At 46.4% G+C, this 27,500-nt stretch overlaps 3 protein-coding genes across 3 annotated transcripts in view; 2 read left to right on the top strand and 1 right to left on the bottom strand.

Annotated features, from left to right (window-relative positions):
* The window catches only part of atxn1a (ataxin 1a), a 212,764-nt gene that overhangs the window by 71,388 nt on the left and 113,876 nt on the right, over positions 1-27,500 (top strand). The window lies entirely within an intron of this gene.
* On the bottom strand, positions 7,786-10,381 carry LOC306938663 (MYG1 exonuclease-like; the record flags this gene model as incomplete). Its single annotated transcript, XM_079522930.1, has 2 exons — positions 7,786-8,887; positions 10,338-10,381. The coding sequence occupies 2 exons, from the start codon at positions 10,379-10,381 to the stop codon at positions 7,786-7,788; spliced, it is 1,146 nt and encodes a 381-aa protein (XP_079379056.1).
* Positions 11,122-27,500, top strand: part of LOC306938662 (elongation factor Tu, mitochondrial-like) — a gene marked incomplete at both ends in the record, with an annotated part of 67,724 nt that continues 51,345 nt past the window's right edge. The window contains one exon of the mRNA XM_079522929.1: positions 11,122-12,494. Within this exon, the coding sequence (XP_079379055.1) occupies positions 11,122-12,494 (1,373 nt within the window). The remainder of the gene's footprint in view (positions 12,495-27,500) is intronic.

Raw genomic sequence — 27,500 nt, 5'->3', positions numbered from 1 at the left:
GTAGGTCTGCTATTTTTGAAAAATCGTGAAAAAAATAAAACTTTTTTTTTTTAAATAATTTGGGGACCCCCCAAACTAATTTGGCGACCACCCCGAGGGGTCGCGACCCATGGGTTGAGAACCCCTGCAGTAGAGAATATCATTATGAGACAAATGATGGATAACCTCGGGCCACAGCAACGAATGCCCAGGGCCGCTCTACCTCCTGAGCTGTGGCTCAGGAGGTAGAGCAGGTCGTCCAATGATCCATGGGTCAGCGGTTCGAATCCCGGCTCCTCCTGTCTACATGTCGAAGTGTCCTTGGGCAAGACACTGAACCCTAAATTGCTCCCGATTTGCTGGTTGGTACCTTGCATGGCTTCCGCTGCAATTGGTGTATGAATGGGTGAATGTAATGCACAATCTATGTAAAGCGCCTTGGATAAAGGCGCTATATAAATGCACCATTTACCATTTGTGTGGCCAACATGGTTTGTGAAATGTACCCTCCAGGTTTCGCAACATTTTCAAATAAATTTCTGTGTATATTTATGTTAGACATCATATTGTATATTTTACATTCAAAACTATTATCTCTGTGTCTCGATAGATTGATTGATAGATAGATAGATAGATACCGATTGATAGATAGATACCGATTGATGCACGCACATGCACATACACATACTGTACACATACACATATTGTACACATGCAGATACACATACACACACACCGTACATACCTAATATAGATACATGAGCGGACATGGAAATAGTTTTTGGATGGAATCATGCATGCATACTCCAAGCGGGGGGTGTGTGTGTGTGTGTGTGTGTGTGTGTGTGTGTGTGTGTGTGTGTGTGTGTGTGTGTGTGCTGAGTGTCCAAAGCAGTCAGGACTGACAGAGACACCTTCTCTACCTCTCTCTCTCTCTCTTTCACCCACCCACACACTGTCTCACGCACGTTGCACGTAGGCACACACACATCCCCTTGCTTCCCAGCCACACTTATGACTTTGTTTCTCGCTCTGCTATTTCTCATCTTTTATTCTCCAGTCAGCCTCTCTGAATAGAAACATCTCTCTCTCTCTCTCTCTCTCTCTCTCTCTCTCCCTCCCTCCCCCGTGCCTCCGTCTGTCTTTTATTCTCTCCTCTCCTGTTCTGCGTTGACAGTTCTCTCCCTCTCTCTGAGAGAGAGAGAGGGAGGGAGGGAGGGAGAGGGAGGGAGAGGGAGGGAGGGAGGCCTCGCTGTGAGCAGACAAGAGGGGCTGACAGGCGGGCTGAGCCTTAACCCATTTAGACCTGACGTCGATTTGTGCCGCGTTTTCACGATTTTTTTCAAAAAATAGCAGACCTACAAGCTCGTAGCGCGCCACTCGGTGGCGCGCTACGAGCTTGTAGGTCTGCTATTTTTCAATAGTTAAAACACCAAAAGGGGTTCCCGTACAGAATGGCTTAACCCATTTAGACCTGAGGACGATTCTACAAGATGTCTTCTAAATCCTGACTGTTTTTCTGATAAACCCCTATGTTTCTATGTCGGTGGTTCTCAAACATTTCCATGTCAAGGACCCCCAGAATTATATGTAATTTGCCCACCGACCCCCCCCCCCCCCATCTGAAAATACGTTGTTCCAGGAGCAAAAGATTTGAGTTAAAATTTTTCGCTCTGAAATAATTCAAAAAAATAGCAGACCTACAAGCTCGTAGCGCGGCACTCGGTGCCGCGCTACGAGCTTGTAGGTCTGCTATTTAAAGTAAAGCTAAAGTATAACATAATGCTTAAAACGTACACGAAAAGGGGTTCCCCCGTCCAGAATGCATTAACAATGGGACCGTGTGACAAGTGGTATTGAAATAACACGTGTCGCGATGCGACGCTGTGCACAAACGTTAACGGAGCGCCGCGTGCGGTCTGTCAGTCAACGGAACATGTGCAACAGGCTGCTGCAGATGTGCTCGTGCTATACCCGTCTTTACTTATTATAGCCAGGTGTCTTTTTCTTCTTCCTAAAAAAAAATTATTCCCACGATTTTGCAGCCCATTTTTTCCACCCAGTGTCAATTATCTAATCTAATGTGATCCTGGGCGCTGCACTTCCTCAGGGGGGGGCAGCGGACTGACTTAATGCTTCCTTCTATGCATGAGGAGTCCAAAGCTCCTTCTTTTCACCTGACAGGGGGAGAGTTTCCCCGGGTCGGGCGTAGCGCGTGGAAGGAACATGTTATTCCGACCAGTTCCTTTCCCCTCCGTCAGGCGCCCCAGCTGGCCAGGGGGAGGCAGTTTAGAGACCAGGATTACTGCATGTTTTTTGTGAGGCTACCTATACCCTAGGGGACACGGGGAGAACATGTGAGGGTATACCTACCCTAGGGGACACGGGGAGTACATGTGAGGGTACCTACCCTAGGGGACACGGGGAGAACATGTGAGGGTACCTACCCTAGGGGGACACGGGGAGAACATGTGAGGGTACCTACCCTAGGGGACACGGGGAGAACATGTGAGGGTACCTACCCTAGGGGACATGGGGAGAACATGTGAGGGTACTACCTACCCTAGGGGACACGGGGAGAACATGTGATGGTACTACCTACCCTAGTGGACACGGGGAGAACATGTGAGGGCACTACCTACCCTAGGGGACACGGGGAGAACGTGTGAGGGTACCTACCCTAGGGGACACGGCCGGGGAGAACATGTGAGGGTACTACCTACCCTAGGGGACACGGGGAGAACATGTGAGGGTACTACCTACCCTAGGGGACACGGGGAGAACATGTGAGGGTACCTACCCTAGGGGGACACGGGGAGAACATGTGAGGGTACCTACCCTAGGGGGACACGGGGAGAACATGCAAACTCCACACAGAAAGGCCCTTTCGCCAACCCCCACCTCGGGTATGGGCACTGATGACGCGGAGGAGGCAACACGCCCCCAGGGCCCACAGAGTCCCTAGCGGGAATCGAACCCAGGACCTTCTAGCTGTGAGGCGACCGCACTACCGACTGTGCCACCGTGCCCCACTTATAGCCAATGTCCGCTTCTTCGCCGTGATCTGTTGGGAGGTGGTAACAACAAATACGAGGAATGCCAGCAAACAAGCTATAGGACTGAACCATATGGACAAAACCACAAATCGTATTGTGACGATAATATCAATTTGTAATTTCATTTATTTTTTCCAAATGTCTCAAAAAATAGCTAAAATACCCTGACGGCGTGTCATGGGTTCGAATCCCGATCCCGACGATTTCCTCCTATCACTCTAATGTCCGATAAATAAAAGGTATAAAAGTCCAAAAACAAATCTTAAAAAAGCTTACAATGTGTCACATTGAACATTTTATGAAAAAAAATTCAAAGTATAAAATAGAAATCTGTATCCTATTATCCAAAAAAAATCTAATAACCCCCTCCTCCACCAGCCTACATAAGAAGATGCGTCATTTTACACAGGCTGGAGTTGTTCCAGTGCCTGGAGCGATACAACGATAGAATTCAGGTAGGAGTGAGATCAGGTGTAACATTCGTATAGGAAGCATGCACGTGTAGTGTGTGTTGACGAACAGAGAGAACAACCCCTCTCTCTCTCTCTCTCGTTCTCTCTCTCTCTCTGGACCAGATCCGACACGTAATTTTGTGTCATCTAATTTTAATCTAAGTGTAAAGTGGGTGAACGAACGCCTTGCGTGTTCAGTTCCACAGATGGATGGATTATGTTGTTACCTCCTGGGCACGGTGAAACTAGTAATAACTCGCCCTCCAACCATCGGCACACTAATGCCAGCCAGCACTGCAGCGAGCACTAATGTCGAGCATGTCCAAATTTGCGCCATATTTTTTCAAAAATAGCAGACCTACAAGCTCGTAGCGCGGCACTCGGTGCCGCGCTATGAGCTTGTAGATCTGCTATTTTTCAATAGTACCCCAGGTTTTCTCTGAATAACTGAGGCCCCATCGGAATGATTGGATTCCTAGAAAATGCCACTGTGGGTATTAGATATATGAATTATGAACGCTGCCTAGGACTGTGGTTCCCCAAACGTTTTCATGTCAAGGACCCCCAAATTGACACTAACCCCCCCCCCCCACCCACCCCTAGACCCTAAATACAAAGTTAATACACCATTGCACATACAAACGACTCCAGGGTGTCTAATGAAGTACTGTCACGTCATAGACACATGAAAAACTGGAAAAATACAAAAAATGTGGCACTCCATCTTTAAGTGTAAGCATCGATGGCGCAATTTTAGAGGTGCTCTGTTATATCCAAGTAAAAGTCCGTAATTCAAAAATCTATACACCTGAGTACGCAAAGGTATTGGTATCAAAATGCAGCATGTCCCATTTTCACAAGTTTTCAAATCAAAGTGGGTTAATGTGTGTTTGTCAAAATATACAAAGTATAACTGAAGTTTTCAAGAAGGTACTGGGAATTGGAAAGTACTCAAGTAAAGAATCAGACTCGTCTGAAGTGAGTGGTGCCTCGTTGTACTGTACTGTACTGTACTGTACTGTACTGTACTGTACTGTACTGTACTGTACTGTACTGTACTGTACTGTACTGTACTGTACTGTACTGTACAAGCCCTCCTCCCTGGCCTGTGTGTGTCTGTGTGTTAGGCTGTGCAACAGTGACACTTATTGGTGGTGAACAAAGGCTATAACGCTATTTTCGTGCTCGGGCATTTTCGTGCTCGGACACAGGGACCCAGGGACAGACCCAGGGACACACACACATAGCTGTCTATAGGAGTGGTTGCACCGCTCAAAGAAAAATGTATGTTCCTTTCATCCTTTGTTTTCCCACAGTCAACAACACAGTTCTATCGTCACTTCAAGAGGTCATGAAGCAACGTTCAAATGTTTCATCCAGTTCCAAAGGACGTCACTGGACGTGCAACACACACACACACACACACACACACACACACACCGTGTAACACGGTGTAAATGAATGGCCCGTTCACTTGACCCCATGTGTCAAGTGTCAACCCTCCGTAAATTATAGTGGTGAATTCCCACGCTCTGACAGAAGTTTGTGAATGAATCAAAGGAACAGACCGGAGCGCGTAGAAGCTGCCCCAGTGGGCGTGCACAGACATTTAGAGGGGCGGGAGCTCAAGTGAAAAAAGGGGGCACCTTGTGTGCAGCGCGTGGAACCGGCCGGTTGCCTTAATAGTGTGAGATTCATAGATTTTGGGGCATAATTAATGTCCAGAGGGCAAGGGCAGGTGGTGCTCTAGCACCCCCTAGTGTCTCTCTGTGCACGCCACTGAGCTGCCCCCTGTCAGACGCTGCGTGTGAGGCTAACGCGGTGCTACGTGCCGACTTTGACACGCTGTGATGTGACTATTTTTTTCTATAATTTACGGAGGGTTGACACTTGACACACGGGGTCAAGTGAACGGGCCATTCATTTACACCGTGTTGACGGTGTGTGTGTGTGTATTGCACGTCCAGTGACGTCCTTTGGAACTGTATGAAACGTTTGAACGTTGCTTCATGACCTCTTGAAGTGACGATAGAACTGTGTTGTTGACTGTGGGGAAAACAAAGGAACATTATTTCATTTTGGGTTGGTTGCACTGTTGAGTATAATACTGTTGGTTAATGAAGTTGTGTGTGTGTGTGTGTGTGTGTGTGTGTGTGTGTGTGTGTGTGTGTGTGTGTGTGTGTGTGTGTGTGTGTGTGTGTGTGTGTGTGTGTGTGTGTGTGTGTGTGTGTGTGTGTGTGTGTGTGTGTGTGTGTGTGTGTGTGTGTGTGTGTGTGTGTGTGTGTGTGTGTGTGTGTGTGTGTATTTTCTTTGTATTTTATGGTTTTTTTATTTTGAAATTTCCCTGAAGTTGAAAGTCCCTTGAGTTGCAGCAACTCGTTTTCAAGGGAGTCCTTAAGGCACAACATACAGTACAGTACACAACAATAAGGACATACACAAAGGCTCTTCCCCCGTCTCAACCTTAGAGTATATATTAATAGAGACGGCACCCGGAGGAAACCCTGAGGCGAAATGGACATAGTGGCCGAATTTGGTATTGCAGCGCTGGCCCAAACACATGAACGCGCTGGTCCGTTGACTATCATTGTGCACGTACATGATGACACGTGAACGCTGTTTCATACGTGAACGCACGTGAACGCGTGCAACGATAGTCAGCGGCCCAGCGAGTTCATGTGTTTGGGCCCAATCCATCCTAGAATGCACTCTGTTCCTACCCGGAAGGAGGAGTGAAATCGCCTCATGCGCTTTAGAGCAACTTAATGCAAGTGGATGGGAGGAGGAATCGGGTGCCGTCTATACTCTAAGGTCTCAACCCACCACAAACCCACTACATCAGTTTACTTGTAACCTTGGAAGTTAAGTAATATACTATATACCATTTGCAAGTGAGATATACAAAATTCCGAAAATAGACGATCAATGAAAATAAACGTAGTATGCCAAAAGGATAAATAAATAAGGAAATATAATCAGAAACGAGAACAGCTAGATGTAAGATGTTACTTAAAACAAGAATTGTTTGCTTTTTAGGGGTTGATACTAATTTGATACTAGTTTGTCAATCCCGTGTACGGTGGTTGGTTTGTATATTTTGACCATCATAACAAAACACACATTAACCCACTTTGATTTGAAAACTTGTGTGAAAATGGGACATGCTGCATAATGAGCACTTTCACTTTTGGTACTTCAAGTACATTTTGATACCAATACCTTTGTGTACTCGGGTGTATAGATTTTTGAATTACGGACTTTTACTTGGATATAACAGAGCACCTCTAAAATTGCGCCACCGATGCTTACACTTAAAGATGGAGTGCCACATTTTTTGTATTTTTCCAGTTTTTCATGTGTCTATGAGGTGACAGTACTTCATTAGACACCCTGGAGTCGTTTGTATGTGCAGTGGATGTGCAGTGGTGTATTAACTTTGTATTTAGTCTCTGGCATATATTTTCAAATGGGGGGGTCCACGGGGCTGATTAGTGTCAATTTGGGGGTCCTTGACATGACAAAGTTTGGGGAACCACAGTCCTAGGCAGCGTTCAACCATACTGTATATATCTAATACCCAGTGGCATTTTCTAGGCATCCAATCATTCCGATGGGGCCTCAGTTATTCCGAGAAAACCTGGGGTACTATTTAAAAATAGTAGATCTACAGGCTCATAGCGCGGCACCGAGTGCCGCGCTACGAGCTTGTAGGTCTGCTATTTTTGAAAAAAGATGGCGCAAATTTGGACATGCTCGACATTAGTGCTCGCTGCAGTGCTGGCTGACATTAGTGTGCCGATGGTTGGAGGGCGAGTTATTACTAGTTTCACCGTGCCCAGGAGGTAACAACATAATCCATCCATCTGTGGAACTGAACACGCAAGACGTTCGTTCAGTGGTGTATTAACTTTGTATTTAGGGTTTCTTCCTGGAGGCTGAACCCTTGGCAGTCAAACGGGCCAATGAAATAAACTAATATAGTGCATCACACTATCAGCCCCTCCCCTAACCCCTCCCCCTTTATCATACAACTACAGCTGTGGGTGCGGCTTCAGTTCAGGTGGATCACCACCCATCACCACCCACCAGGCAAACCAGGCGTACTTAATGAACTGGTGGGCCTGACCACATAAAGGGACATTTTAACAAATACTGTACACTTTTTTGAAAAAAATTATACCTCCTTATATAACAATAAGACCTGATGATCATGTTTTAGGGTGGAAAAAAATCACGGCACTCTTTAAGTAGGGACATTTCCACCGTGTGCTGACCGGTGGGTGCAGTTTGGTCAGCCGCTATCCGTCGGCAGGGGGCCGGGCCGCCGCGGCTCGCAGGGTCCTCCGGGCCATCTCCAGGGCTCCCTCCCGCGTGCCGTTCCCACCGATGAAGCCCCCGGCGTGGACGAAGACGCAGCCTTCGATCCCGCTGAGCTCGGACAGCTCGCCGTCCCGCACGCCGCGCCATTCCTCGGGCAGGGGCAGCCTGTTCTGGAAGGCGCTGTTGGGCCCGGCGGGCACGCACTGGACCCTCCACCCTCGCCCGTTCTGGTCCGGGTAGAGGACGAACTTGACGGGGGTCTCCACGTCGAGCTCCTTCTCCAGGGCGAACAGGTGCTCCCTCCACGGGCAGCCTCCCTGGGAGAACGCCACCACCTCCCCGCCGGGATCCACCCGGTGCCTCTCCCTCACCGCCGCCTCCACCACGGCGCGGGCCGGCAGCCAGCAGTTCTGGTAGAAGTCCACGCGGTCCAGGAACTCCTCCCCGACCAGCGCCATGGCCTTCCCGAAGCCCTCCTCTGTGTCCTGGCCCTCGCTGTTCCAGCGTGGGTTCAGGTGGCCGACGCGCGAGCTCAGCGCGGTGGAGACGGCGAAGCGGGCCTCTCCTCCGTCGTACTGCGAGATGCCGTTGTCAGTGGCGTCCACCTCCTCCACGAAGTTCTCGTAGAGCTTGTCGTGGAGCACGTCGAGGCGCCCGTCGTCCTCCTTCAGCCGGGTCAGCCGGGCGAGCAGCCGCCGGCCGAAGTGCACGTAGACGAGACCCGCTGAGCTCAGCTTGGTCACCCAGCGTTTCCCCGGACGTAGGCTGTGGAAGCTCTCCGCGAACGTCCTCTGGTGATGGTCGTAGCGATGCCTCTGCGGGTCGAACTCTCCTCCCACGTCCACCACTATGTCACACTTGGCCAGCTGGGCCGGGTCTCTGGTGCGGATTATTTCAGCGTCCTCGTACTCGGGCAGCTGACGCAGGAACCAACACGCCAAGGCCTCATCGCAGTGAAACGTTCCGTTGTGGGTGCCGATCGTCTTGTTGACGGGCATGTTGTCTTCGGTGCGGAGTCTCTCGTTGGACACGGATCGTATCTGTGAGCGCCTTGCCGCGGCTATAGACGGGGAACGGTCACTGGCGTGCACGTTTGAACGTAGCAACACGCTCGCAAATCTACGTCTGTTCAAAAGCGTTGAGAGCTTCGTGAAATTTGATGCAGTCATATACGGTCACATACATTGACGACACGCGCCGCCTTGACATGTCATGACTAGACTTACAGTATAGACTGGAGTTTATCCATCAGCATGTCACAGCAGGGGGGGGGTGTAGAGCATCGCTAATGAGCCGTCACACATACTGTGCGTGTGCTAGAGCACTGTACATGTACACTATACAGTATAATCAATGTATATTGTGGCTAGCGCTGTGTCCAAAACCGTTACTTTTCAGAGACGGTTCAGTCTAATAATCTTTGTATCCTGTATTTAAATTGGCAGATTTGAGGAATGGTCAGCGGACCTCCGACGTCACTTATGTCACTATGTCTCAATCCAAACCATATAAGAGTTGAGTTCCCAATGCAACTACAGTATGCCCAAATATGGAGTGTGTTCTCTAACCCTCAATGTGTTGTCACAAACAAACAAAAAATCCTATTCTCTTATCTCTTATCTTATCATCGTACGTCATCACACGTCATCTCATTCTGGCCAATTACAATCCCTCAAAACTAGTCTTTTAGGAAACGGTAGCAAAACAATGTTTGTGTTTACACTGACCCTCAAAGCTGGACATGGGAGGGGCTAGCGGCCCTAATAACTAAACAGTTTTTCTATACTGTGTTTGTACATGGACTGTATTTTCAATTGAAAGGCGTGTGCGTGCGTGCGTGAAGGCTGCAACAACGAATCGATTAAATCGATAAAAGTCGATAATTAAATGTGTTGCCAACGAATTTGATTATCGCTTTAATCGCGGGTGTTTTCCAACATTAAAATCTAACGTAAAGCTGCTTTCTTTTTACCGTTCAGTAATGGCACTAGGCCGAACGATCAATATGCAACCGTTTGACTATGGGCGATGATACAGTTGATATTCCGCTGAGTGAGACTCACACCCGTGATGAGATCGCAAATGGTACATGAAGTGTGTCGTCAACTGAATTCAATAGGAAACCAATGGTGTAACCGAACGTAATCAGCCGCAGCAGAGCTGTTGTTTATAGTCATTTAGCATGGTTATTAATTATTTGTTTGGGAAGAACGTGGCACGCAAATGACGGAAATATTAACGCGAGTTGGCTAGCGAAGCAATCGAGTACGGACGTTCCCGCGATTGACTGCAAACAGATGAGTGCAAAAATGATTCGCTTATTGGCTAACGGTGGCCTGTTTCTCTTCCGGGTGACCCTGGCCATGCATGTGCAGTGACCGCGGAAACTGCACTCGGAGTCCAACAGAATTGGCGAAAAAACGCTAATAAACAGTGTTCAATGTTAAATTGAAAAAAGGGAACTGGTCAAAGCGGGGTGACAGATATGACAGACACACGTCTACAATGATAGTAGGATATAGTCCCTCACCCCAGTTTGGCTCCAAGCCTCTGCATGCTGTTGTAGTCCATCATTGTGTCCTTTTCTAAGAAGGGAAACTCTTCGTACTGCACTTGTAAGGGCTCACTTGTAAGGGCTCACTTGTAAGGGCTCACTTGTAAGGGCTCACTTGTAAGGGCTCACTTGTAAGGGCTCACTTGTAAGGCCTCACTTGTAAGGGCTCACTTGTAAGGGCTCACTTGTAAGGGCTCACTTGTAAGGGCTCACGCTGCAAGACAGATGGGGAAATGACAACTATTAACCCATTTAGGCCTGACCTCAACATTTAAAAAAAAAATCTTCTAAATCCTCCAGTTTTCTGAAATAAATATTTTCACGATTTTTCAAAAATAGCAGACCTACAAGCTCGTAGCGCGCCACTCGGTGACGTGCTATGAGCTTGTAGATCTGCTATTTTTCAATAGCTAAATGATAACAATGTTTAAAACACCAAAAGGGGTTCCCGCCCAAAATGGGTTAATGAAACTTTTTTGACAGACAGCAGTCTGGTCGGCAGACCTCTGACTCCTTATATGGTTGTGAATCAGCCATAACCATAAGGAGGTACCAATGATGCTACACCCAAATATGGAGTCTAATATATGTACATATATATGGAGTTGTCTAACTTGAGTCATGGCACCATCATGGCAGCAGGCTCAAATAAATCATCCAGCTCAAAAGGGGGCAAGCCCATATACGTGCATATACTTACATGCGTATATATTGGCAGACAAAGACTTAACAGATACTGAGATCTCTCGAGGAGTTCAAAATGGCAGGGCTTTTGTGGTTGCGTGGATGTTGCCCCGCTTTCAAGATTTCCTCGCCAAGCCTCCTGCGCTGCAGTTCCTTCAAACCGTGCGCTGTGCCCCCGATTCGGCGGACATTTGCCGCAGCGGCTAAGAAGACGTACACTCGAGAAAAAACCCACGTAAACACTGGAACAATTGGGCACGTCGATCACGGCAAGACCACCCTGACCGCAGCCATCACCAAAGTGTTGGCGGGAGACGGTGGAGCGAGCTTTAAGAGGTACGAGGACATCGACAACGCCCCCGAGGAGAAACTCAGAGGGATCACCATCAACGCCTCTCACGTGGAGTACGCCACAGACACTAGGCACTATGCTCACACGGACTGTCCTGGACACGCGGACTACGTCAAGAACATGATCACGGGCACGGCGCAGATGGACAGCTGCGTCTTGGTAGTGGCGGCCACCGACGGCCCGATGCCACAGACTCGCGAGCACCTGCTGCTGGCGCGGCAGATCGGCGTGGAGCACGTCGTGGTGTTCATCAACAAGGCCGACGCCGTGGACGACGAGGAGATGCTGGAGCTCGTGGAGCTGGAGATCCGCGAGCTGCTCACCGAGTTCGGCTACGACGGCGAGAAGACGCCGGTCGTCGTCGGCTCCGCCCTCTGCGCGCTGGAGAACAGACGGCCTGAAATCGGAGCGAATGCCATACTGAATCTGCTGGAGGTCATGGATAACTATGTTCCTCTGCCCGAGAGAGAACTGGAAAAGCCTTTCCTGCTGCCCATCGAAGGGGTCCACACGATCCCAGGCAGGGGCACTGTTGTTACCGGAACGTTGCAGAGGGGAGTTATCAAGAAGGGAGACGATTGTGAGTTCATGGGGCATAATCTGGCTTTCAAGTCTGTGGTCACAGGCCTTGAGATGTTCCATAAGTCTCTGGATCGGGCGGAGGCAGGAGACAATGTGGGCATTCTGGTCCGAGGTCTGAAGCGAGAGGACGTGAGGAGAGGCATGGTGATGAGCAAACCAGGATCGTCCACGCCACACCAGAAGGTCCAGGCACAGGTTTATATTCTGAGTAAGGAAGAAGGGGGCAGACATAGGCCATTCGTCAGCAATTTCATGCCCGTTATGTTCTCTCTAACCTGGGACATGACGGCTAGTGTGACCCTGCCAGCCGATAAGCAGATGGTGATGCCTGGGGAGGACACTTCGTTGAGTCTGACACTCCGCCACCCGATGATTCTCGAGAGGGGTCAGCGGTTTACTCTGCGCGACGGCAACACGACCATTGGCACCGGCTTGGTCACGGACATCCTGACCATGATGGACCAAGACCATATCAACTTTGGGGGCAAGGTGGCGGTGGGCCAAGGTGGGCCAAGGTGAGGGAATGTTGGGTGGGGTGGGCTGGGGAGGTCTGTATGTGTCCGGTCACTTCATGAAAATCCGGCACACATTGTGGGGAGCTCAGAGGATTGCATGGCTCTATTGTGAAATGCCCCCCCCCCCCCAAAAAAAACAAAAAAACAAATCCAGGGCGCCCGCTGGCCTAGCGGTTCAGGCGCATACTGTAGGCTCTGGCCTGGTGGCGCGCCGCGTGTTTGAGTCCCGCTCGCGATATTTGCTGCGTGTCTCTCCCCTTCTCTACCTCCCTCTTTCCTGTCCATCTTCAAGTATCAATAAAGGCGGAAAAGCTATTTTTTTTAAAAAATCATTAGAAAAAAAAAATATATATATATATATATATAACATGATTGTTTGATTGTATTGTTTTTCCCAGTTCAACAATAGAGGGTATGCGCGTGACATCATCATCAAACCAGGAAGTTATGCAGGAACGCCTACTGAGTGGCAAAAAACTACTTTCTGGCCTTGACAGCCCCTACATCCACACAGAAAAGTCTTATCTGATTGCATTAAACAACATTAAACGATGTTAAACTCACTTTGCCTGTTGCTTTGCCACTCGATTTGCCACTCTATGTGCCATTCACTTTAAGCATGCGCATACTCTCTATATCTAGAGTTCCTCCTGCTGAGAAAAGTCAAGTTAGTTTTAGCTTCTCTACGTTGCTCAGATTATCTTGATTTTTTTTGCAGTCGGCAGCGGGAATCTTTAGATTGAACTGGGAAAAGGCTTAGCCTACCAAAAATATATTTAATTTCAACAATGCGTTACATTACGGTACATTTAGGACTGAGGCAGATTCTAAAAAACACCTGCCAATTCCTGAGTCGGGAATCCTGACCTTCTGAGAAACTTCAAATATGTATTACAAAAAATATATATGTTATATCCATTTTGGGCGGGAACCCCTTTTGGTGTTAGCATTATGTTATGCTTTAGCTATTGAAAAATAGCAGATCTACAAGCTCATAGCGCGCCACCGAGTGGCGCGCTACGAGCTTGTAGGTCTGCTATTTTTGAAAAATCGAAGAACGACTGACATAGAAACATAACTTTTTCAGAAGACTGTCAGGATTTAGAAGACATTTTTAGAATCTGATCTCAGGTCAAAATGGGTTCAGCGTTGTTGTTCTGTAAGGCCAGACTGTACTTTGTTGTATTATTATTATTAAAAACATTTGACATAAGCGACAAATCACTTTAAGAAAAATCGACGAGACTTTGAGGGAAACCTCAAGGTCTTTCGAGAATAAATAATGGTTTGAATGAATGAATGAAATGAATCTCTATATGGGCATAACAGGGACACGGGTAGATGGCTCTATACTCCATAAGTCTGTATACTCGACCTCTGTAATAGATCCAACTACTGTATGTTGCTAAAATGCTAATCTCTCAAACATGTACTGTAGCACCTGGCAGTGTTGTTTTTGGCAGCACATTTTGATTTTAGTTTTAGTCGTAGTCTCTTGAATAGTTTTCATTTAGTTTTAGTCACCTTTTAGTCACCTGGAATGGTTTAGTGTTGGTTTAGTTTTAGTCGACTAAATCTACAGTTGATTTAGTCGAACAAAATGTATTTTGGCGGGCCTTGATGCCGTCGTAATGACAGTTTTTTTCACTTGCTGAAAATAGCCGATGTAGATCTGCTATTTTCAGCATGCAACCAAGTGTAAAATGACTTATACTGGATTTCTTGTCCACTAGTCCCTTCCTCACATTTGAGTCTAGTTTTTATTTGTTGACGAAATTGTCAGTATATTTAGTCTTAGTTTTAGTCATCATAGCTTAGTTTCTATTTAGTTTCCATTTAGTTTCCGTCAGTTGAAAAAGGTAGTCGACGCTAAGAAAGGGGACGAGCCAAAACGAGTTCCTGTCTCTACACAACAAAGGACGTGTTGCCCCCAGTGGGCAAAAACAAATGGGTTCCCAGATTGCCAAGATGCTAACCTCTGTGCTTGGCTGAATGAAGTTGCGTGTGATACGCAGCATGTGTATGTATACTCTTGTCAGTTCCAGAAGATTATTTTGTAGCTTCTCTTTGTTTCTGGTTTACCTCTGCTCAACTCCACTTCCAGCCTCTGCAGCTGCTCCAAAAAATAGCAGACCTACAAGCTCGAGCTTGTAGATCTGCTATTTTTCAATAGCTAAATTACAACATAATGTTTGAAACACCAAAAGGGGTTCCCGCCCAAAATGGGTTAACTCCTGTAGAACAGAGACATGCACAAAGATCCCACAGTAATGAGTGCTTTACTTCAATATTTTGTGTATCTTCATATGTGTGCTTTTTTTTTTTTTTAATACATTTTTATCCCACGATTTTGTAACCCTTTTTCACCCCTGCGTCAATTATCTAATGTGATCCTGGGCTCTACACGCCCTCCGCCAACCTAGTCCCCATATATGGGGGACATGGGGAGAGCAACGGACTTGAACTTCCTTCATGCCTGAGTGTCCAAGTCGCTCCTTTTACACCTGACAGGGGGGGAGTTTCCCTGGTTGGACGTATAGCGCGTGGAAGGAACACGTTATTCCAAAATAAATAAATAAATACTGAAACCAGATATAATCATTAGGGAAGGTGTATGCATGTAATATGTGTACTATAAGTAAACTCTTCATTTCCTTTTTCCAGCCATTCAGTTGCAAAACAAAACGAAACAAAAAAAATGATTTGGGGACCCCCCAAAATAATTTGGTGACCCCCCCCCGAGGGGTCGCGACCCACGGGTTGAGAACCCCTGCATTACTACACTACAGCGTGCGTGCATGCGAGACTTGAGGGCATTTTCAACTATATACATATATATACCTGTATGTAATGGTATGAGTGTACTGTAGTGTATACATGTGTGTGTGTGTGGGTGTTTATATAGGGTGGATGTGTATGTGTGTGCTCTCTCGTGCCACTGCCTACCAAGTCATTATTCATATACAGTAAGTGCAGTCGTCTGCCATTGGCTTGTTTACACGACTTCGCACACACACACACACACACACTCACACACACACACACACACACACACACACACACACACACACACACACACACACACACACACACACACACACACACACACACACACACACACACACACAATAAATCCCCCCCCTCCACCCCACCCCATTCTTCTCTACCTTATAGTATTAAGCGGTGAGTAATGACGTCTGACATCATCTCTCTAGCTACGGTATGGTTATAGCGCCGGGCTAATTTGCCAGAACAATGTGATTGCATTAGGCTGCTATTTGCCTCTCGGTCCTTACCTCCTCCCATCACTGTCTCCCTCTCCCTCCCCATATACTCTTCCCCTTGACTGTTGTCTTATTATTATGGAGGAAAACATGCAGAATGAATTGTGTCTGTCTGTCTGTCTGTCTGTCTGTCTGTCTGTCCCTCAGTAATTATTGGTGAGAGATTTCTACACCAAAACCTTTCAACTTGCTATGGTCCAAGTCTTGACCTCTCTGTCATGTGTCATGTGTCATCTATATTTGTCAATTAATATGAGGGAACTTTTCAGGGCTGACGCTATACTGACCACACCCAAACTAAAACTGATTGTGACTGAAGTGGATGTGGGAGTCCACACTTTATTTATAGAGCACATTTAAAACGAAACGACAGCATGGAACCGGCGTGCTATACATACACTCCTTAAACAAATATAAAATAGTAAAACAAACTATGCACAGGGGGGGAGGGAACACATATAGAGTAAAAGTAACGATGCACAGGGGGGGAAACACATATAGAGTGCAACACAGACACATTGCCTATAACGGAAACAGTGGCTCTCCGTGTGAATCAACAACAGCCGGTAACACAGGCAATGTTTGAGAAGCTCAAACTACACGATCAGAACTACAGTATAATCACAACAGCAGTGGGCGATGAATGATGATATATGTATGGTCGGGATCACTTTGAGAGATAAACAATTTAAACTAGAAAAAGTGCCCTTCTGGGCACAGGTCTCCACCAGGAGGATAGGAGATGTGATGTTTGGCAAAATGTTTAGGAGTGATATAAACATGTTTGTTTGTTTTTTGCAACAATTTTCTTCATTGTGTTGATGAAATGCAGAGTCAGATCACTCATAGCATCTCTGAGGATAGAATTCTGGATGAGCAGGACATGTGCAGCATTTTGTACAAAACGGGCCACTCCTGAAGACTTTGGAAGGCAATCTTAGCCAATCAGTGTAGAATCTGAGAAATCAAAAAGACTCGTCTTGATCACATGACTACAGAGATCATGTATATCGATTTGCATGAGATTTGGATGAAATCTGTGCGACTAATATAAACAATGTGTTTTGCAGAAATCGGCCTCATGGTGGCGCTATAACCGGCAGATGTGGAGGGATGCAGGGAAAATGTTTTTCCATGCCTCTAGGGAGTGCGCATACAAAGTTGTACACAGAACGATGCAGTTATAGGTAAAAACAGGAATTGCCCTGTTATAGCGCCACCATGAGGCTGGTTTGGAAAATAAATTGTGTCATGTCGTCCTCAGCCTAGTGGAAATGTGCGTGTATAATTTCACGGAAATTGCACACTGTGTTTGTGATTTGTGGCATTTTGTTCGAAACGGACCAATCATGTGAGCTTTGGAAGCGAATCTTAGCCAATCAGGAAGGAAGATGGGAAATGGTGCAGATCCGTGTTGATCACATGACTATGGAGATAGTGTATACCGAATTGTGTGATGTATGGATAAAATGTGTACGAGTAATCTACAGAAATGTGTTTTGCCTAAATCTGCCTCATGGTGCCGCTATAACAGGCCGTTGAGGAATATTTTGGGCAGAGGTTCGTCGTTGGCATCCAGGGAGTGTGTGTGCAAAGTTTGGCATGGATCGGGCCAACGGTGCCGGAGATTAGCTGGTAACAGACGGACGGAAGGAAGGAAGGACGGACGGACGGACGCACACACACACACACACACACACACGGACGGAGTGCAAAACATACTCTCTCCCCATGCCTTCGGCCTGGTGGAGACAACAAAGACGTTCCAAATAAAAATCCATTCCAATTTTCCAGGTTCAAATACGTCACTCGTGTTCAACATGCTAACACAGAATGCTATATTTCTTCAGGGTGGAAGGATGGATCACTTTGTTATCATGATCGCTATCTTTGTACTTTCATCATTGTCTCCACCAGGCCGAAGGCATGGGGAGAGAGTATGTTTTCCACTCCGTCCGTCCGTCCGTCCGTCCGTCCTGTGTGTGTGTGTGTGTGTGTGTGTGTGTGTGTGTGTGTGTGTGTGTGTGTGTGTGTGTGTGTGTGTGTGTGTGTGTGTGTGTGTGTGTGTGTGTGTGTGTGTGTGTGTGTGTGTGTGTGTGTGTGTGTGTGTGTGTGTGTGTCTGTGTGTGTCTGTGTCTGTGTGTGTGTGTGTCCGCCCGTCAGTCCGTCCGTGGACAGCTAATATCTGGCACCGTTGGCTTGATCGCAGCCACACCTCTGCCCTAATGTTTTCACATTGGCCTCTTATAGCGCCACCAGGAGGCCGCGCAATTTTTTTGGACAGTACACCTACAGATTTTGTCCAAACATCACGCAAATCGGTACACGGGTCTTTCAGATCTTTCAGACTCCATCCTGGTTGGCTTCCAAAGTTCGCTCAGGAGTTCTCAGTTTCAAACAAAATGCCGCAAATCATGAACACATTGTGTGATTTCCGTGAAATTGTGCACGCACATTCCCACTAGGCAGAGGAATAAATTCCACTGGAACATTTTCAACTCGGCCCTCATGGTGGCGCTATAACTCAGTATATTTAGCCTTGGTTTTAGTCATCATAGCTTAGTTTTCATTTAGTTTCCATGTAGTTTTCCTCAGTGGAAAAAAAGGTAGTCGACGGAACATTTTTTCGTCTTAGTTTTAGTCGACGAATTCAACACTGCTCCAATTGCTGAGTGCAACAGAGATAGAGAAAGCAATGAAGTTCGAGAAATAATATGCTTTAGATTTAGTAATTCTCTCTCTCTCTCTCTCTCTCTCTCTCTCTCCCGCTCTCCCTCTCTAAGCCACCTTTTTCATGTGAGGTAAAATGATTATAGTAATGGCTGTCTGCCCTCCATCCCTCCATCTATCCATCCATTCCTCCTCCCCTCCCTCCCTCCCTCCCTCCCTCTCTCTCTCTCTCTCTGTGTTCCCATCTCCATTCTGTACAGTCTGTTCTGTACATTAGTACCACCCCGGGGAGGGAAGTCCTCAGTCTCGCGGATTTAACCCATTCTGGACGGGGGAACCCCCCTTTTTGGTGTTTTAAAGCATTATGTTATACTTTTAGCTATTGAAAAATAGCAGATCACCAAGCTCGTAGCGCGGCACCGAGTGCCGCGCTACGAGCTTGTAGGTCTGCTATTTTTTGAAAAAAATGTGAAAATGTGGCGTAAATCTCTGTTCTTTCAGAGCGAACGTTTTTCAACTCGAATCTTTGCTCGGGTCAAAATGGGTTAATACAATAACACCTCCAGTCTAAGTGCTTGAGGGGGAGATACGGACGGAGAGAGAGATGGACAGGAAAAGAGGGAGAGCGGATGGAGAGAGAGATGGAGCGGAGGGTGACGAGTCGACTCTCTCCTCCATAATCACTGTGGTTTAACCCATTTTGGGCGGGAACCCCCCTTTGGTGTTTTAAAGCATTATGTTATAATTTAGCTATTGAAAAATAGCAGATCTACAAGCCAAGTCAATTCAATTCAAAGGGCTTCATTGGCATGAGAAAACATACGTTTACATTGCCAAAGCAGAAAGCACAATACAACAATACAGCAATACAATAAAAACAAGCTCATAGCGCGAGCTTGTAGGTCTGCTATTTTTGAGAAATTGTTAAAAATGTGGCGCAAATCTTTGAATATATATTCTTTCAGAGCGAACATTTTTAACTAAAACATTTGCTTTTGTTCTGGGGGGGGTCCCTGGAACTACATATTTTGAGATAGAAGATAGAAACATGGGTTTTTCAGAATTTTTTTAGGATTTAGAAGCCTTTTTTTTTATCGACCTCAGTCCAAAATGGGTTAAATACCTGCATATATATAACGGAGAACACAGCCTGTTGAAATGGCCTGTCACTCAAGGTATAGTGGTGCCTCTAGAACATCCTAGCTCTTATTTATATAAAAAAAAAATCTTTTCCCAACTGATTTTTTGAGTGGTGTAAACCACTCCTACAACTGGCTTTGTTAGTTTACGTGTCTGTCTGTCTGTTCGTACCAAAAAATTAGCATGGTTGCTATGGTCACCCAGTTCACACGGGTGTGATTTCATTACGTCAGACATTACGTCAGACCACAGCTGATCAGTCTATATAAGACCTTACACCACTCAGTTCACATGGGTGTGATTTTTTTTCTTTTTTTGCACAAAATGCAGTGTCCACAAAACATGTGTCCACATTTTGTTTAAAATGTACCACTGATCAACGCTGGATAGCCGAAACGTTTGTCCCTGTTCAAAAATGCAATACATATTTTGATCCGTTATTTTGATGAACGGGTATAGCGCACCTACAGTCAGAGCGCGGTGGTCACATGAAGAGTGATTTATTGAAAATGTACCCAAAATAGGGACACAATTCAATTTTATCAATCATAGTATACCGCCACCAAATCGCATTAGTGGCACACATACAGTATACAAATAACACACATAACAGTCATCTGATTTTAACCCATTTTGGGCGGGAACCCCTTTTGGTGTTAGCATTATGTTATGGCTATTTATTGAAAAATAGCAGATCTAGGTCTGCTATTTTTGAAAAATCGATGAACGACTGACATAGAAACATAGCTTTTTCAGAAAACTGTCAGGATGTAGAAGACATTTTTAGAATCTGATCTCAGGTCAAAATGGGTTAACCCCCACCCCACGCCACCCCCCCACCCCGAGCGAGCAGAACCAGAACCAACCAGGGTGGGTGGGGCGGCCATCTGCCCTGACCGTGTTGGTGGGTGAAGAAGAGACAAGGACAGGAATTACAGTTATAGCAGTTATAATAATAGTATAATGAATTATACTTGCTATTATTGTCTGCTAGTATTTGCAGACAATAATGGCAGACAATAATTGCAGCCAATTGGCTGATATTTTTGTGCATGTTGGAAGTGGATTAAATGTCCCCTCCATATTTGTTTTTAATTCAGCAACATCGTAGCGATAGTGAGTAGTTCTGTTGTTTATCATTATTCACTACACTATTTATTTGACATGGCAATAAACCCAGCCACAAGTCGACGTACAGTAAGCTACTATGAAGGCCTTTATGAGGGTATGTATAACCAATAATATAATCAAAACCTTTCGTTTCGTGTGACACGTTTCGTGTCAAACTGGTATACGATTCAGGGACATTAGAGTGCGTAATTCAGGACTGTCCTGAATATTTTCGGGACGTCTGGTCAGCCTACAGCTATTTGAGACTATAAATCCCTCCAGGACAGATTCTTCTTCGTCTAGAAATAAATGTACCTCCTATTATGAAAAATGGCTCTGAATGCCCTTCAGCGTGGAGACTAGGGAATGGGCTTATTTTAGTCGGTGTAAACTAACTAATGTTTACGCATGTACTTTATCCCATTCTGGGCGGGAACCCCTTTTGGTGTTTTAACTAAGCATTATGTTATACTTTAGCTATTGAAAAATAGCAGATCTACAAGCTCATAGCGCGCCACCAGGTCTGCTATTTTTGAAAAAACGTAAAAATGCGGCAAAAATATATATTCTTTCAGAGCGAACGTTGTTTTTTTTTATTTCGACGTCGGGCCTAAATGGGTTATAGGAATTATGCAAAACAACCAGAGGGGAGAAAAGTTTACTGCGTGCGTGCGTGCGTGCGTGCGTGCGTGCGTGCGTGCGTGCGTGTGTGCGTGCGTGCGTGCGTGCGTGCGGTCACCACACCTCAAAAAGAAACGAGGAGAATCCCGTCCGAGGTGTTTTTCGGCGCCCACTCAGCCCCCCCCCCCTGGATGCTGTGATCATGTAGTCATTAGGAGGACCTCTTTATGAGGAGTCCCGTTCAGCATGCAGTCTCAGCTCTTAGTGAGATGAATGCGTTTGGCCCTCCGGCTGTGCTGGGAAGCCCTCGGTGGTGAGAGAGAGAGTCACCTATAGACACTGTATTATTACTCTTAACCCATTTAGACCTGAGGACGATTCTACAAATGCCTTCTAAATCCTTGACAGTTTTCTGAAATACCCCTATGTGTCGTTCTCAAACATTTTCATGTCAAGGACCCCCAAAAATATATGTAATTGGCCGCCGACCCCCCTCTGAAAATATGTTGGTAAATGGTAAATGGTAAATTTACCATTAAATGGTAAATTATATATAAATTTTATATAGCGCCTTTATCCAAGGCGCTTTACAGAGATTGTGCATTACATTCACCCATTCATACACTGATGGCAGCGGAAACCATGCAAGGCACCAACCAGCACATCAGGAGCAATTAGGGGTTCAGTGTCTTGCTCAAGGACACTTCTACAGTAACTCTGGGGGAGCCCGGGTTTGAACTGGAAACCTTACGGTTACCATCCAGACACTCTACCCCTGAGCCACCGCCGCCCCCATGTTGTTGCAGGGACTCCCCACCCCCTCCCCCCAGAAGCAAAGATTTGAGTTCAAAAAACGTTCGCTCTGAAAGAATATATATATTCAAAGATTCGCGGCACATTTTCACGATTTTTCAAAAATAGCAGATCTACAAGCTCGTAGCGCGGCACCGAGTGCCGCGCTACGAGCTTGTAGATCTGCTATTTTTCAATAGCTAAAGTATAACAATTTAAAAAACACAAAGGGGTTCCCGGCCCAGAATGGCTTAACAACCAGGCTGTGTGATGAAGTGCTGGCCCCTCGCCTCCACCGTCCACCCACGCTAGTGTCCCACTGTGCTGCTCCGTCTCTTTCTGTCTCTTATCTCTGTCTCTCTCTCTCTCTCATTCCCTCCGTTTCTCTGCTATACTTCTTTCTCCGTGACTTTACTTTCCCCCCCCGATATATTCACGTTCAATCTCCATGCCACCGTCTTGTGTTGGTATTTGATCTTCTCTCTTCATCAGTTTCTCCATATTTGATCTCTCTCTCTACTCTCTTTCTGTGTTCACAGTTTCTCTCATTTCAACAGACTGTATTAACCCATTTTGGGCGGGAACCCCTTTTGGTGTTTTAAACATTATGTTATAATTTAGCTATTGAAAAATAGCAGATCTACAAGCTCGTAGCGCGCCACCGAGTGGCGCGCTACGAGCTTGTAGGTCTGCTATTTTTTGAAAAATCGTTAAAATGTGCCTCAAATCTTTGAATATATATATATATCCTTTCAGAGCGAACATTTTTAACTCAAATCTTTGCTTCTGAGGGGTTCCTGGAACAACATCTTTTCCGATGGGGGTCGGTGGCCAATTACGTATATTTTTGGGGGTCCTTGCCCAACCACTGACATAGAAACATAGGGTTTTTCAGAAAACTGTCATGATTTAGAAGACATTTGTAGAATCGTCGTCAGGTCTAAATGGGTTAACTCCCCGCCGAGCTCCCCTTCTTCTCTCTCTCTCTCTCTCTCTCCATATATTTCTTGACACTTTTTCTTCGTCACTCCTCTCCATCACTCTCCTTGTTATTTTCCTGCCACTTAGCACAAACGTGGCGTGGTAAAGATTGCACATTAAATTTGTCTCGGTGTGCTTGGTGGTGCATTACTCTGAAAGCTACAACAATATAAAACGTTTTCATCTAGAATTATTACACACACAACTTCCTCCACCAACAACACCGCGACGGTCAGGATATACTGTACCATTTCCACATACCTATACGTTACTCTTTGAGGGAGTATTTACACCTTTTTATGGGGACAAAGGGTACTTTTTGGTACAGTGATCATTGACAATGAAATCATTGGGAAGACGGAAGGATTGTCTGCATATACTGGATCATGCTCCCGTGGATATTTAATGTATTTTAGACCTGAGGACGATTCTAAAAAAAAAAGGCTTCTAAATCCTGACAGTTTTCTGAAAAACCTCATGTTTCTACAGTATGTCAGTCCCCCAGAATTATCTGTATTTGGCCGCCGACCCCCCCATCTGAAAATATGTTGTTCCAGGGAGCCCCACAGAAGCAAAGATTTGAGTTAAAAACGTTCGCTCTGAAAGAATATGTATTCGAATTGGACGGAATGATTTAGATCAAGAGTTATTAACGTTTTAAGATTTTCGGTCTCGTCGGCTAAACAGGGGGGGAACATTTTCGATGACGTCCCACTGTTGCGCAACATCGAATGTGGCGCAACAGACGCTCCCAGCCTGTGGAGCGATGCGATCGGTTTTTATAGCAATAATCTCCGTCCTTTTGATCAATCTCCGTCTTGAGCGCTGGGCGTTACTAATTGAAAGTGCAGAGAACTTTGTCCTGTGCGCTCAGGGTGTTAATTATAGTCTCATGTCCAGCAGCTGCGCCTATAGATTCTTCCGGCAGATCCTGCCGGGAGCTGCCTGCCCTATGCCATAGAAAGCATATAGGTGAGAGTTCCAGTCTATACTGCTTTGGGTCCTGTTTGGGCAAACGACGTCTGATCTCTGTTTTTGGTCTGGAGTCTCGACCTGAAAGGATTGTGAACCACTGCTTTAAAAGGCTTATCATCAGTGGCTGCCGTGCACTCTCACAGCAGCCAGTCTGTCAGTGGTGATTGATGGCCACTTACCAGCTCCCTACTGTATGTACTGTACTCTGAGAGAGAGAGAGAGAGAGAGAGAGAGAGAGCAGGCTAATAGCCCACCATGATAAACTAGTTTGACTTTACATGGGGGTAAGAGCAGTTCTCAGTCTTAACAGTTTAACTGCTCGTGGCGGAACGTTCCGTCAGAAGGAATCCAACCATTAACTGCTTCTGCCGTAATGTTCCGTCTGATAAGCTTTATTATTGATATCAAACCGGATCGCTGATTTCTTTTTTTTTAATTATTATTATTTTGGCTTGGCCTTTCCTTCTTTAGCGATCCTAGACCGGATTGCGCAACCGTCCGCCTCCCATTATACAGGCTGACTAAAAAGCGGAATAACTCGAAATCTCTACGGAGCTCTCCGTGGTTTGGATAAAATGCGCGATGTTCGGTGGTCTTTTGCTGATTATCCGGTGTTTTAGATGGAAACATTAGGCGCTTTCTAGAGCAAGGATGGCTTCATTTTAGCTCGCTATAGCATTGATTAATGTAGCATTAAAGATGGATGCTCCAGACAGGACGTCAGTCCAGTGTGTGCTGCATTGAAATGGCCTCGGCAGTCTGCCGCAGTTGGCTCTGCGTCCAGCAGGGGGCAGTATATGGGTTAATGTAGCCACCTGCCTATCCCTGAATGTATAATGGCAGATGGGCCTTGACTGAGAGGCGTTTGATAGCATAGTATTTAATGACCTCATACGTTAGCTCTGTGATTCTGAACCTTTTTCAATTTCAAGGACTTCCAGTTTAATGTGCAGTAGGCCAAGGACCGAGAAATCACAGCGAAACGAGCGCAAATCACAAATTGCTGTGCAAATCCAGTGAAAAATATAATATACAAATAAAAATCACACCCGTGTGAACTGAGTGGTGCAACTCCCCTCTCCCCCTCTCTCTCTCTCTCTCTCTCTCTCTCTCTGTAATTAGCAGGCAACAGTGCAACACTATCTCTCTCTCTCTCTCTCTCTGTTTCTGGCACAACAGCGCCACCTTTGCCCCTACTGGTACCCTAAACATAGTCACAAGGTGGTCCTCAGACGGGCCCTCCGTCGTTGCTTCCAGTCGGTTCTCCGTACATGTGCTTTGTGCTCCTGCGTCTTTCTTGAGCACATCCCATATACAGTGTATGTTAACCCATTCTGACCTGAGATCAGATTCTACATCCTTCTACATCTTCTACATCCTGACAGTTTTCTGAATGTCAGTGGTTCTTCGATTTTTCAAAAATAGCAGACCTACAAGCTCGTAGCGCGCCACTCGGTGGCGCGCTATGAGCTTGTAGGTCTGCTATTTTTCAATAGCTAAAGCATAACATAATGCTAACACCAAAAGGGGTTCCTGCCCTAAATGAATTAAAGGTGTAGTGAAACGGAAATGGTGCTGGGCATTTTATTTTGAAGTTTCAGCTTGAAACGCTGCAGGCTCTGCGGTTTCTGAACCAATCAGAGCGTCGCATCCCTCCAGGCTATGGTTTTTTTTACGTCCGTGACTTCCTCTCACGTTCGTAAACAAAGTGACAGAGAGACGTGCGGGGGCAAAGCCAGGGGAATTTATTTCTAACCTATACACAACCTATGGATGTCTGGATGTCATCTTGAATGAGATTAAAATCGGAGTCATTCTTTAATCAAAACCAGCTGCGTTGGAGGACAATGAAGCATGGGAATCAAACTGGCGCGCTCCATTTTTATTGGCTTTTTTATGTGGGCCTCGACACGTCATCACGCAGCACGTTTTCGTTTTCAGGAAGTAATTAAAAAAATAAAAACACACAAAAATAAGTTTTGTTTTGGCATCCATTGTTAGGTATGCCCATATAAAAGTGTGTAAATTTCACTACACCTTTAATGGCGGACGCCTCGTGACCGGTGCCCGTGTGTTGGTTCCCACAGTGCTAGTTTGCTGTCTGGCAGCTCCTGAGGGTAAAGTGCAAATACAGTCCTCACTTAGTCTACCGAAACATCCTTACAACGGCCAATCAGTAGCAAGCAGTGTTACTAATGGCCCCTACACACTGTAGGAGTTTTAAAGTTGTCGGCGAGTCATCAGATCGTTATGTATTTCACACTGGAGGAGTCTTTTTTTTTTTTTAATCGGCTGTCATTATATCGTTGTGGCTTTCACACTAAACGATTGATCGCCGACCAGGGATCACACACTCATGCAAGAGTTCACCCAGATGAGATCCAGACCCGATACATAATGGGCTACATTTGTTTTTTATTCCAATTAATTTTGACATCTCACGCACGTGCAGGATACCGTGATACAAGCGCGAGACCCACACAGGGCGCATCTCTCTCCCTCTCCCTCTCCCTCTCCCTCTCGCTCTCCCTCTCCCTCTCCCTCTCCCTCTCGCTCTCGCTCTCCCTCTCCCTCTCCCTCTCCCTCTCGCTCTCCCTCTCCCTCTCCCTCTCCCTCTCCCTCTCGCTCTCCCTCTCCCTCTCCCTCTCCCTCTCCCTCTCCCTCTCGCTCTCCCTCTCCCTCTCCCTCTCGCTCTCGCTCTCCCTCTCCCTCTCCCTCTCCCTCTCCCTCTCCCTCTCCCTCTCCCTCTCCCTCTCCCTCTCGCTCTCGCTCTCCCTCTCCCTCTCCCTCTCCCTCTCCCTCTCCCTCTCCCTCTCCCTCTCCCTCTCCCTCTCCCTCTCCCTCTCCCTCTCCCTCTCCCTCTCCCTCTCCCTCTCGCTCTCGCTCTCCCTCTCCCTCTCCCTCTCCCTCTCCCTCTCCCTCTCCCTCTCCCTCTCCCTCTCGCTCTCGCTCTCGCTCTCGCTCTCGCTCTCGCTCTCGCTCTCGCTCTCGCTCTCGCTCTCGCTCTCGCTCTCTCTCTGCGACTGCGTGCACACCACACACACAGGAAGCGAGACAGGATCTTGATTTTCATTAAATAACTCTGCGCGCACACACACACACACAGAGCGCACGAGGTCCAAACGTTTGCTCTGCACTGTTGATTCCGATACGGTTTTATCAACATTATTGAAGTGAAATGCGGTTTTATAGACTATTTAACAGCAACATTGTGCTAATATACGACACAGGGACTGGTAGTTGGAAATGCACCAAAAAGATCTCCATCTCAACAGAATGACACACAGCCATCTACTCTACTGTACGAAGGCTGTATGATGTAATGAGTGGGCCTCAACAAATTGGTTACATAAACATAACTTGTTTTGTCGCTCGTTTTGGATGGGGAGCATTTCCGGGGTCCCCACCCAGCCAAAAATGTTGAGAACCCCTG

This window comes from Electrona antarctica (genome assembly GCF_951216825.1).
Source record: "Electrona antarctica genome assembly, chromosome: 15".
NCBI lineage: Eukaryota > Metazoa > Chordata > Actinopteri > Myctophiformes > Myctophidae > Electrona > Electrona antarctica.
The sequence above is the reverse complement of the archived record's forward strand: the minus strand, read 5'-3'. Positions and strand labels throughout refer to the sequence as shown.